This window comes from Talpa occidentalis, unplaced genomic scaffold, assembly GCF_014898055.3.
Source record: "Talpa occidentalis isolate TD23 unplaced genomic scaffold, MPIMG_talOcc4v2.1 talOcc4.2, whole genome shotgun sequence".
Classification (NCBI taxonomy): domain Eukaryota; kingdom Metazoa; phylum Chordata; class Mammalia; order Eulipotyphla; family Talpidae; genus Talpa; species Talpa occidentalis.
The window spans coordinates 137,214,243-137,227,909 of record NW_023602073.1 but is presented as its reverse complement, the minus strand read 5'-3'; the positions used below and the strand labels follow the sequence as shown (position 1 = coordinate 137,227,909).

The window sequence follows — 13,667 nt, the reverse complement described above, 5'->3', positions numbered from 1 at the left end:
AGGACTGTGGCCTGGGATCTGGGGTCTAGTTTCGATTACAACACTTGGTCATCAAGCTGATAACATGGTCAGCAGACTCGTGTCCCCCAAGCCCTAGATAACATTCCTGAGTCTCACATCCTTTTCTCCTTGTCCTCCTAACACAAGTAGCTGATGCTCTGTGATTATTCTATAAATAAAAATGGCCAGGATCAGCAGCATCCTGTCTTGTGCAGCCTGCTCCACGACTCCCGTGTCTTATCAGTGTGGTGTTGCATGGCGCAACATTGATGGAAGAAAACCAACAAATGTGTAATAGTCACTTAAAGAATTAGAGAGTGCACAGCTCTCAGGCATTCTCTTCCAAAATTAATGGTGGCCAGCACCACTAAGAAAGAGTCCATTTAGAGCTTGCTTGGAAGAAAGGACTGAGAGAAGAAGAGAGAAAAAGCAGAAAAAACAATGACCAGGTAACCCTCTGATGCCACACTAACCACAGAGCAAAGATTTGCTGTGTTTGTGTAGGAGTCAAATCAGAGAAAGTGCATATACCCCAAAATTGCAAAATGCTGTGGAGTACAAGCTAAATTAAGTATCTTTTCAGAAGACGCAGGGCACTTCACTTGTTTGTTTTTCATACATATTGGTAAACAGTTATCAATTAAAACTTTCTTTTAAGGCGTGCCTTGAAGTGTTATGGCTCCGGAGACAGCCAGTGCCATAGCCATGAAAATAAACCTTGGTTGGCCCGAGACAGGAATCACAAAGTTCAGTTCTCTACTATAGATCCTATTTATCTTCCCACTCCTATTGCTGTTACATCAGCTTCCAAAAAACTGGAAGACAATCGGAAATGAAAGGCAGTGTCCCACTCTCGCCAAAAGGAACATACATAGCTCTTCATGATAATATTTGTTTTAAAAAAAATGCCTCAGCAATTTCCTTTTTATGTTCCATCACTTTAAATCTCAAGTTTAGAATTGGAACTTAAATGAAAACTCGGCTCATCTTTGCCTTTGCAGAAGGAAAAGCAGAAATCTGACCAAACTAAAGTTCAGCATTTTTAAGTTTGCATATATTCTACCTAACCTTTATTTGTAAAGCCTCTTTCTGAGGATCGCCGCACTAAACCGATAAAAGAGCTTCTGCAATTTATACATCTCAGCTCTGCCAGACAGCAGCTCTGAAATTCAGCCAAAGCCAATGCAGGCTCAAAGTCAGGACACATTTCCCAACAGTGAAGCAAGAGGTATCACTGCCTCCCTTGGGAGACCAGGAGAGGAACAAGCCAAAGGCCCTTCAAATTAGAAAAAAGCAAACACTCATGGTTTTCCCAGCACACAGGGAATAAATAAGCTTAATCAGCTAGAGCTTATTTTCCATTTCTGTTTTAAAATATATGTATACCACTGACCAGGGATATTACAAGTTAGGAGTACCTGGTAGGATTTTAATTTAGCATTCCCAAGTCATTCTATTCTCCTATAATGTTTCACAATAAAGTCCTGTATTTCTTAGCAACATAAGACTGGTAATTATGATCAAGTATGGTTTATAGATAAAGGAATAAAGACCAAGTGACCAGGAAAAATTAGCCAATAATTAGCCCAAGGTTATAAATAAATGAGCTGCATATCCAGGAATAAGTATTTTAATTTCCTAGGTCTTAGCTCTTTTTGATAATCATTTTCTTCTAAGCCATTGAAAACTTCAAAATCCAAAAACCATAAGTTATTCTATACTGCATGACTTCTTAGAACACCTAAATTTCAAAACATTCTGTACTCTGTGACATATTAATGAGAATTTATAGCAAAGCATTAGGCATTTAATAAGGGCTATCTTACGTACATGTTAAGTTACAGTTTCAAGAAAATCAAAAGATGGTCTTAGAACCATATTTTCAGTATACTTTAACTCTACAAAATCCTTTATCAAGAACTGAATTGAACTGATTTTAAGTTTTAAATTTCATTTTTCTTCATTCTGACTTTAGTAAGTGAATCCTACTTGAAGAATCCTATCCAGTAAATAAGAGAGTCAAAGGATTAAATCCAAATGGGAATTTAACAATCTTTCCAGAACAACTCCAAGAAACAAGGTAAATAGGAAAACTTTGCATAGTTGGATTTGTTTATTTTTGTGAATGAAGGCAGCCAAAATCCTGCTGTGTTCATATCCATGAAATAACACAATTTAAGCCGTCTTGCATTTAATTCCACAGTCGGTTCCTATCTTCTATATGACCACCTCTGACTGGTTTATGGATATATAGTATTGGACATTTAAATGTATATTTTTGTCATTGTCGTTCATTTATTTTTGAAGCCTGTAAATACTAAACACCAGATGGTGCATCGGTGAACAAAACCAATAGCTGCACAACAAGCAGCATACCTCTGTCTTGGAGAGGAAAGAAAACATTTTCAGATGCAATTACTTAAGTTACATTTCTGATCAATGATTCCAAGGATAAACCATAAAGAGAATAGAAAGTATCTACCCTGTCTGGAGTTCAGAAAAGGTGTCCTTGGGAAAGTGATATTTAAGCTCAAGCCAAAAGGAAGACAAGAAATCAGACAGAAAAAAAAAAAAAAAAATGGAGGAAGGAGCATCAGTGAAAGCCCTGGGAAGCCGGCAGGGCAGTTACTGAATCATGAGAGGGCAAAAATAAAGTAAAATGGAATTAGGAGTAAATTTGGACAACCACTTTGGGACCTTAAATGCCAATTAAGAACAATGGGCAGCCAAAGAATGGCTACTGTGTACAAAATGAAAAGAAGGGAACAGACAAGGTCAGGCATGGAAAGGAAGCGTGTGGTCCACATGTTCAGGAGAGTTTTCCAGGAAGGGATTTATGAGTCTCATACAGGTGTGATGTTAACATACATGTCAAAAACTTTAACTCGCTAATTAATGAGAGAACCAGCAAGGTGTCACCACCGGCTGAAAGGAGAATTTTAAAAAAACCATGTTCATATGTAATAAAGAAAAGCTGGCATATAAATTTAGAACAGCTGCAAAATGTTGTTTATCCAAGGGCAATAATCAATGTCATTCCAACTATTTTTCACCTTTATAGCTAAGAATCGTTTGCATTATGGTCTGTTTTCTCCAACTCACAAAGTTGCACAGTGGCTCAAAGATGATGGAAGGCAGTTATCAGACACCTGAGCTAACAGTTCAGCCCACAATTCCTTTTCCTGTCTTTTGAGTCCTTCAAAAGTGTTTTTAACTAGACAACAGTGATTCAGAGAAAGGAGGTACTGAGTAAAGATGTAGCAAAATGTACTATTTTGAATATACAGAGGTACTGGAGTCAGCAAGTGTTGGTGTTTTATTGGGACTTTGGATGTGTAAGGGACCAGGAAGGAAATGTCTGTAGAAGGAATTTAAATAAAATCCTACATGGCAGAAGATGCCATCAATGTCTGTTCAGCCACCTCAGCACAAGGCCCTGAAGCTCCATAGAGAGACCCACACTGTAGGAAGAAGGCAACTCCATCAATAATTCTATTTTAAAGTCCATGACAGCAGAACAAAGGACAAGGACTAAAAAAGAAATAAAATCCATTCCCTTGAACAAGATTTTTTTTTATCTTGTGCTAGCCTCTCTATTTCTCCACGCCAGTACCCCAGCTCACCAGAGGTAAGCCATGTGGAGTCTGGGGAAATCTTCCCTCTGGAAATGCATTATGCCCTTTCCAGATCACCAGATTAGAAGCGGTCTTATTAGTGGACCTAGGACAGCTGAGAGGTAAGGGAAAAAATGTGAATAAAGCTTAGCATCACTGCCAGGAAGTTCCATCAAGTTCTATAATAGTCATTATTTCTGTGAGATATTCATTCTAAATCCATCTACATTTCCTTCCAGATGTTTGATTTCTTTCTAGAAATAATCTGGGGGAAAAAGCCAGCTCAATCTTTGCTTTCCATTTTCTGTTTATATAACTGAAACTGTTATTGAAATAACATGATCTGTTTTTTTCCATTGGACTTTGTGTCACTGAGGTCTTTGTAAAGGTGTCCATAACCCACAATAAATATTAAGACATCAAAATGTTTCTTGAGAGAATTGTACATGATTGTGATACATGTACCAAATGTGGATCATTTGGTACATGACCCAAATGATCAATAGACACTGAGAACTAGGCACAGGAAAGGAAGTCCAGGAACAACAACAGAGAGGATACTGTTCAAGCTCAAAGTGCTCAAAGTAGTTCATTCAGTTTCAAATGTTCCCCAAATGTATATCTACCAGGACTATGATGCCTTCTTTTTTATTCTAATAGATTGATTTTATGGAACAGATTTTTCCTTTTCTTTTTTTAATTATATCATTGTCATGGAGGGAATGCTGGTATACCATACTGTACATGAAATGTGGGTACATGTTCAATTCTCTTCAGATGTATACCTTGCAGACTAAGATACTTTCAAATTGAACTTCAAAATCGGTGGTAAGGCCAGTCTTCCTCAATAACCAAGTTAAGCTACTAAAAACTAAGTCTGCTTAACCTGCGCTCACTAGAAAATGCCTGCATTTCTTCACTGAAGGTTGCTACAGGTAAGCTCACACACTGAGCACTTATGAGACCAATGAGATAAAACATCACCTCTTTAAAGGATTTTTCCATTCACTAAAACCATTGTGCCAGTTCACAGTCACCTGCGGATATATACTGCCAAAGTTTAAAGTCAAATCCAAAGCATCCAGTTTTTACCTGTGCCTCTCAAACAAAGCACACTAACATTTATCAGAAAATACCTATGTCTGCTTTGGAATAAGCCTATATATGAAATTGCCAATTATGCAAGCACATCTGTATTCTTGGCCCTTCTATCAGATTTTCACATTCCTAACATTCTCAGAGGAAAGATTAAAAAAAAAATCCCTCAACTAAACATTAGGATGTGGAACAAATTTTAAACTGCTCTGGCTGCTCAAATAATCCTAAAATAGTCTTCTTTTACCTCAAAGAAATATTAGTGTTTTCCTGACCTTTGCAACCCTCGCAAATAAAAAACTTTGAAAAATAACTCAATTAAAATTTTCTTCCATACTGTGCAAAAGATCATGATGGTGTTTCTCTAAGAAATGCTTCCCATCTGGCTCTATAGTACAGTCCTATAATCCATTAACCTGAAAATTCTTCTCCCACCTCAGACTTTAGAAGATAGCATTCTACTTCAATAACCAATGGACAATTAAATAAGAACCTGAAGTTTGAAAATAGCACTGCCAATTCCTCTCTTCTGATTGCTCTCCCTCTAAAAAAAATTGATCAAAATATTGATTATGTTCCAAGTGGTTAGAAATGCTGAGAAAGAATACATCTTTGGAAGTGAAGAAGTACACAAGAAAAAAAAAAAAATACAGGTATTATTAGCCACATCTACAAATATCAAAATATCTAAAGGTTTTTTTGTACAGGGTAGAAATGCTGCCTGAATGGTAACAATCTGATTTTAACCAGGGAAAATTAAATCATTATTTTTTAAGCTACATGAACTTAAAATTTCCTAATGACAGTCATTTCTTAAAAGTAGCCAGGATTCAGAGTCAAAAGCAGCAAGCTACTGGCTTGATAACTGGAGAATATTAAGTAATAATAAAGAGCTGTTTACATTATGAATGTGTTTATACCATTAGCTGCTTATACCTGAACTTCCATTTAAAAATATTCTATGACAGAATAAAGAAAAAAATAAATGTATTGGCACACTCAGATTTTGGTTGGGTCACATTTCATGGGAAATCGCACTGCACTTCCAACCAAACTCCATCCATCAGTATGAGGTATTTGAATCATCATCAAGTTTTGGAAGTTTTCATTACCTTTGAAAATCGTGCATTTATCCATTTGGTAAACGTTTTCTTCTGCACGTCATTGTGTTCATCTGCGGAAGCAAAAGGAAACAGAAGAGGAAAGTATGAGAGTCTGTACCTTTAGTCTGAGTGCTAAATGAGATTATCTCCATCCTGGAGTTTAAAACAGTCCTATTAGCAGAGTTCATGAGCTACAATGATCCACAGCTAATGAAGAACGTGATGGCTGATGAGTCCATCTGTGGAGCTGTTAACCTGAGGCAGAGTAGCTCCGAAAGCTTCCCAGCTCACCCCAGGCCAAGGCATATTGCTGCCAGCCCTCATAGCCAGGCTTGTGGGATGAATCAGGACATTATTTTTGAATGATTATAGTAATACTTTCTGTTGCATTTTCTAAGTAAAATTTTAGCATGATTAAATTGTTATGTTCAAAAAAACTGAACGTATCTTTTAAAAACTGAGAAACTCATGATTTCCCTCCTTTTCTACAAGTCCCACATTCCAGAACAACAAAAAAAGTAGTATAAGGTTTATAGTCATTTCCACAACCCATTTTACTATAGGAAGACCGACACGGTTTTAATGCTCTAGAAAAAGGACCTACATATTTTAAAGAAATCAGAGTAGTTTTTAAAAAAAATGATCAAGTTTGGGGCCTCCCTGGTGGCACAGGTGGTTGAGTGCCGCACTGTGAAGCTCTCTGCAACCTCTGCAGCGCGGGTTCGGTCCTGGCCGGCTGGGGAGAAACCCACATGACACAGCAGACCTCTCCTGTCTTGCCCGCTGCTCCCCTCAGCAGTGTGTTTCAATCAGTCTGCCTGTTCTGTTCCCTGCTCTGTCTCTGGTGAATCCTCTCACCCCCACAGCTCTGGCCTGTACCCCAGCTCTTGTATAAATAAAAAAAAAAAATTTAAATGATCAAGTTTGGCTTAACTACATCATTTTTCCAAACCACAGTTGAAAATCTTAAAAACTAAAGATCTTGAACACGGACAGGGTAATTTACTTAACTAGACAGAGGCCATGTGTTAATACAGAAACAGGACTTTAGAACCAAGTAGAATCCCAATCAACAACTTGTGTGACCTCCTAGCCTCAAGGTTCTGATCTGTAAAATGCGAATGCATAGGACAAGCTCCCAAGGGCATACTTGGAGCCAGTGAATACAAGTGGAAAACATTTGGTAAAGAGCTGCTGTTTGGCTCTTGTTGCTGTTGTTGTGTTATTTAAGTACAACTGTAAACAAGGGAGATAAATACCCACTTTACCCTTTCTGTTACATCTAATCATATCTTCTTCAACTAGTCCCCAACTCTGTTATAACCAGCAAGGGTCATTGTTGGCTTAATGCCTATAAAACAGCATGTCAGCAATCAGAGTCATTCTGAAAGTTGCCTAAGGAGTATTTGTAACAGAACAGAAAACTGTAGCTCTACATAAACACACACACACACACACACACACACACACACACACACACCCCTGAGCACAAGTGTGAGCCTGGCCCACTATGGTCCATTCTGCCAGGCTGCCTCCCACATCAAAACAGCAAAATAGTAACAGAGGAGCCCAAATGTGCTCTGCCCTCCGTGCATCAGTTTCAACAGACTGCCTTCAACACAGACCTCCTCACCCATTGCTAATAGCATAATTAGGAGTTCACCCACGACTTTACCAAGTTTGTGCTATCTTTGGCCCTTACTCTCTTCTGGAAGGAGAGCTGGTAATTAAAAGGTCATTCCTGTAATAAATATAGCAGCAGTTCCAGAAAAGAGTGGGCTTCTACAGCACTGTAAAGGCAACTGAAAGCTGATTCTGACAAACGAATGGAGCAATTGGATGAAAAACAAAACAGCGCTCTAAGGAACTTCTTGATGTTAGTTGTGCTGAAAGGTGGCCTTTCTTCCAGAAAGGACAATGAAGTCAGCATCAGGCCCAATTTCAGGCTTTCTACCATCTGATCAATGACACATTAAGTCATTGATTAGGCAAAAAGACTTGCTTACATACTCTTGATCTTCATCCCCAAGAGGAACAGAGCTGCAATTATACTTGGAATATAAGAAGCCACACACATCAACCCGCAGAAAGCACATCAATCCCATCAATGTGAGTTTAATAAATATCAGGCTCAAAGCTTTTGAAAAATATAATTATTTGTTTCACTACCTTGCAAAAGACTTAATTATAAATTTTTCAATGTCTATCATTCTTAAATGTTATGCACAAATATATACATAAAGGTCACACAAGTGAAAGTTGCTTGATTTCATACAATTCATACAACATAAGAAGTTTTGACCATAAAAAGAGGAAAATTCTAAGAGACAAATATTACTACTGTTTATTTTTCTCTCAACCTCTTTCGAAGCATTTAACCTTATTTTCAGACATTAAAATACCTAGTACTACACTGGTTCCTCTTCAAATACAGAAAGCAAAAAAGTGAGTGTCCATCAACTTATCAAATGATGAGATATTTCAATTTTGTCACATATAGAATGAAATAAATTCTAAAAATAGATCCTCTCCATACAGAGATGCTTATAAAAATTAATAATGTTTCTATACGTCTTTGGGTCAAATCAAAATCTGAACATGAGTTTAAGTAATTGATGTGAAATAAAGCATTGACTTCTAAAAGATAAATTCTCCAATACCCAAAAATTACAAATATACTCCAAAATGCATAACCTTTCTATATTCATTTTCTTGTTAAAAAGGAGAAAAGAGTTCAGATTTCAAAAAGCCGACAGTTCACATTTCCTTTTATTACCTACACACACACACACACACACACACACACACTCTCTCTCTCTCTCTCTCTCTCTCTCTCTCTCTCTCTCTCTTATTTTCTGCCAGACAGAAATTCAGTAAAAGAATAGGAATTAGCCTGTGGCTCTCAATTATGAGATTAAAAATGTAACAAATTTGGAACACTTAACAGTATAAAGCTGCCTTCCATAAACAATTAAGGTAAACAAGTTTGACGCAAGAGTCTATTTTAGGGAGGTGAAATTATGCTAGCAAAGTGGAAGCAGAGGTACTAAATGGCTAAGTCATATTATATTGGTCAATCATTTTGCCTTCCTGGAAACTTAGACAAAATTTCAAAGTCTCAAATTCTTCATTATCAAGATGGTTCATTTAATGTCTCCCAAATGAAAATGTGCAGGCAGACAACCAAGCTTATACCGAACAAAATCATTTACACATGTATTAAAAGAGTGAGCATAATTCACACTCTTTATTCTCTCAAGTTTCCACAGAGTTTTTCTTTTTTTATATTTGGATTTTAGAAAGCCAGTTTGTTTCTGAAAGCCTTTCCTGGCTTAGCAAATCTTATCCACGAATGACCTTTCTCCATTAAGGGGACAAACCCAGGACTGAATTAGAAGAAAAATGTGTTAAGTCCCTTAAGGCTGATTTTCCAAATTCTTCTTCTAAATATTTTGCTCTTCTGAAAATGCCTTTGACATGCTCACACAGATCCGAGGACCTTCCCTGCTGCCTAACATGGAAATTTATTTCTGTGATGGGAAAGAGAAGTGAAGCAAAAAACATCAACAAATTCGCCTGAAAAACAGAATTCAGCAACAAAGCTCAGTTTAAATCCTAACCTGGAAACATGGCAGAGAAATCAGGAGTGATTTCCCCATGGGAATCAATAGCCAAGTCTTAAGAACACATTCAGCACCATAAAAAGTCTACTGTATTAGAATGAAAGCATTATCCTCTAGGACATCTTCCAAAGCAACCGAAGAGTGTGCCACTGGCAGGCCATGACCTGGGTTCCATTAAAGGTAGCTCTTCAGAAAAGAAGTCCCTGGACTTTAAGCCAAGAAATGTCTTCTTGGATGATTTAAAATTTGTGTTGACTTTATTAACGACTGTCACTAAATTTAACAGACCCTAGAAAGCCATTTTTCATTAGCTAGAAAGATAATTTCAGAAGCAACGAAAAAGCATTTCAGAACATACTCCCCTTCATTTTCTGGGTACTGTATGTGAACCCATCCCAAAATAAATCTACTAAGGTAAGGTCCCATAAAGAATTGCTTTTCTGATGCCCACTTTTGGGTCTCTGAAGAGCACCAATTCATTATTCAAACAATAAAATGTCATATGGAAACCTATAAAAAGCATATGATAATATGTAAGATATTTTAAATATTTAGACAAGGACATTGAGACAAGAGAAGACAGACTGCTCTAAAGTAGTGTAATTAAACAGCTCAAGTTTGTTTCAAAATCTGACATCCTCAGAGGACCTAGTGGTAAAAACCATAAAATTAAAAATGCACTTTTAAAAACTGTCAAAACCACCTAAATGTACAAAACCTTTTGATAATTACATTTCAAATGATGTTTTTTTAAGTTGATCGCATATACATTTTGAAGTTATGAACGCTGTATTCAAAACAGACTTTTGGGGCCTCCCTGGTGTCTGAAGGGGTTAAGTCTCAGCACTATCAAGCTATCGCCAGCTACTGCAACATGAGTTCGATCCTCAGCCAGAGAGTTGACCCACATGGCGCAGCAGATTTGCCGTTTCATCCGCTGCTCCCCTCAGCAGTGTATGTCAGTAGATCCACCTGTTCTGCTCCCCACTCTGTCTCTGGTGAATCCTCTCACCACGCCCCCCCCATGCCTCTGGTCTATACCCCAATTCTTGTATGCATAAAAAATATAAAAATAAAATCTTAAAAAAAAATAAAACAGACATTCACAATTTGTTCTATAGAAAGCAAAATTTAAGTGGATGGTCTTCTGGGGAGAAATGCAGAAGGGTGGAGGGAGGAGGAAAAGTACCCGAGTTATCCCCCAGGCAAGTGGCAGAGTCACGGACAGAGCCAGGTCTGGCCAACTCCTACGCCTGTGTCCAGGGCACTTTCAAATTACTAGAAAAGAGGAGTTGAGAGAGTTTCACAGGGGGATAGGAAGTATTTAAAACATATCTTGTTTCTAGAAGAAACAAAGCACCTGAACAGACAAAAAACAAACCTGGAGGCAGAGAACAGAAAATTCCAGAGGGGAAGAAGGTTGAAGCATAAGTGAAATGCAAGGGTAATAGATGGAAAATAGACTATTTATTAGTAGTGATCATGACACAAATCCTAATAGTATACACCTGAAACTTAGATAATATTATAAACTTCAATAAAAACTTAGTAATAATACATTGTGAAGAACAGGTGAAGTCTGCTTAAGATCGGAAGAAGGGCATTCTAGACAGAAGAGACATAACAAAAACCTCTTCAAGTTCAAACTTAATAAGTGCCCAAAAAGAGCATACTGAATAAAAACATAACCGTGTATCTTTAAAAAAAAAAACCTGAGGCATAAGATCATTTTATGTAACATAAAATGATGTCAAAACAATGATTCTAAAGTAATCCAAACTTCAAAAAGCTTCCAATGCTGAAACTGTTTACAACATAAAATAAGGCTGCAGCTCAATAGTATACTTCAAAATGTCCTTTTGAGAAAATACAGATTCTCTGAAAATCAATCTCCATAAGTAAACACAAACTCGGCTAGCATGATCCTTCCACTCTGCTCCCCAACTCGTGCCAATTCTACATCCCTTGGGTTCCAGAAAGTTCACAGTCCCTTATTCAGAATTTCCATCATTTTCAACATTGAAGAAAAATGTTTATTCCACTGGAAACCAAGCTCACCCACCAAAACCACGGAATCAGGGTGTAAAGGACGGAGGTAAACTAAAGGGAACCTGATCAAACTCCACCCTTAAAGCAGAAATTTCAGAAGCTGGAATCTCAGCAGCAACTAGTTGGTGCCATAAATCAAGTCAGGTTCCACCACTCCTCACTTAGCCCATTCCTCCTGCTCTCAAAACTGCCTTTTTAGCACCTTTATTCAGATATAATTAACATACCATACAATCCCTCCATTTAAAGTTCACTGCTTCTTAGTATAGTACATTATTGTTTAAAGTTGTGTTATACACACACACACACACACGATATATATATATCATGAAATTTGCCATTTAAACCATATTAAAGCGTATAATTCAGTGGCATTAATGCATTTAGCATGTTGTGTAACCATCACTTTTTCCAAAACTTTTTCATTTTCCAAACAGAAACTCTGTAACCATTAAGCAATAACTCTCACACATCCACCCCCACAACCTCTAATCTACTTTCTGTAGTTGCCACTTCTAGATATTTCATGTGAATGGAATCATACAGTAACAGTCCCCTTGTGTCTGTTTTCAAAGTCATCATTATAGCAGATTTCAAATTCCTTTAATAGGTGAAGAATAGTCCATTGTTCGTACATGCCACATATTATCAATCCATTCATCGACTGATGGACATTGGGTTATTTCTACCCGCTGGCTACTGTGAATTAAGCTTTACTGAAAGCTGGCATACAAGTAACCATTCGATTCCCTGCTTTCGGTTTCTTTGTGTATATACCTAGGAGTAGAATTGCTGGGTTATATGGTAATGCCACGTTTTGACTTTTGAGGAACTGCCAACTTGTTTTCACAAGGGCTGCACTGTTTTACACTCACCAGCAGCATACAGGGGTTTCAATTTCTCCACATTCTCACATTTATTTTCCTTTCTTTTATTAGTATCGTCATTCTAGTAGGTGTGAAGTCGTTTGGATTTGCATTTTCCTAATGACTAATGAGGTTAACCATAGAATGTGTTCTGAAAGTGCAAAAACTACCACGCAAACAATACTCCCCACCTTTCGCCCGCCCCCTCAAGCTATGAGATATTCTAAGACTCTGAAATAGTGCAGTTCCACAGCTAGCTACACTGAAGTAGCTGGGGCTCAGAGTTGACTCCCTTGCATCCAATCTACTTAATATTGAAAAATGATTAACTTACTCCCAAAAGACTTATTTTCAGAATTAGATATAACCATTAGTTCCTGACCATGTTCTATAGTTTAGAGTTTATTTCCCTCGTCTATTTTTCCTTGATGAGGTCTTCAAGTCATTTCAAGTAATGATAGGAACACAAGAGAGAATTTTCCTACTTTCACTTTCTAGAGCTGCTAAACTTAAGGATGGTCTGTAAGGTTTATTAGGCATACGGCATTGTTTGAAGTAATCTCTCTGGAAATATTTTTCAGAAAACTCTTAGCCCCCTAAATATCAGCCAAATTATATATGTTGAAACTGCAAAATAAAGTAGGACTCAATTTATGGGGGTGGAAATTGTCAACTTTCCATACAAACACACACTTCACTTTGGACTTCTGGCCTGGGAGTGAAAGAATTTTATTAAAATCGCTTCAAATGTCACCAAACAAGGAAAGGTTTTTTAGGAAGAGCTGAATGAATCATCAAGATGATCTGTCACTGTCAAGAAAAACCAATCCAAAACTAATCTTTTTGGTGATCAATAGAAGTTAGACTTGCAAAAGAAAATATCTGTGAAATTCCTGTTAAATAAAAATTATGTTCTGCAGAGGCTACAAAAATCTCAAAAAAATATAATTTTCATAAATATATGTCTCAAGGCATATGAATATCCATGCAGATGAGTATTTATGACAACAGGAAAAATTTTTTGATGTAAAAAACATTTCAGTGCTGACTTCAGACTTTATCATGACAAATTCTTTTCACAATAGGAGCAATAACCTCTCAAGACTATAAAATATTCACACAGTATTTTTCTAACCTTTGTTATTTTACTATTTCCCCATATTATGAGGAATGTAAGGGATTCTTTTCGATTCCTCATAAATCTATGTAACAACAAAAAAGTCCCAGAAATATTAATTCTCAAACCAAAAGATCTTGGAAAAGAAATATCTGTAGAAAAAGAAAACACTTTCAACACCTAACTGTGTGCTGCACACA

At 37.1% G+C, this 13,667-nt stretch overlaps 1 protein-coding gene across 1 annotated transcript in view; it reads right to left on the bottom strand.

The window, feature by feature from the left end:
* Window positions 1-13,667, bottom strand: part of UTRN (utrophin) — a 473,527-nt gene that overhangs the window by 360,745 nt on the left and 99,115 nt on the right. Inside the window, exon 3 of the mRNA XM_054698162.1 lies at window positions 5,822-5,883. Within this exon, the coding sequence (XP_054554137.1) occupies window positions 5,822-5,883 (62 nt within the window). The remainder of the gene's footprint in view (window positions 1-5,821; window positions 5,884-13,667) is intronic.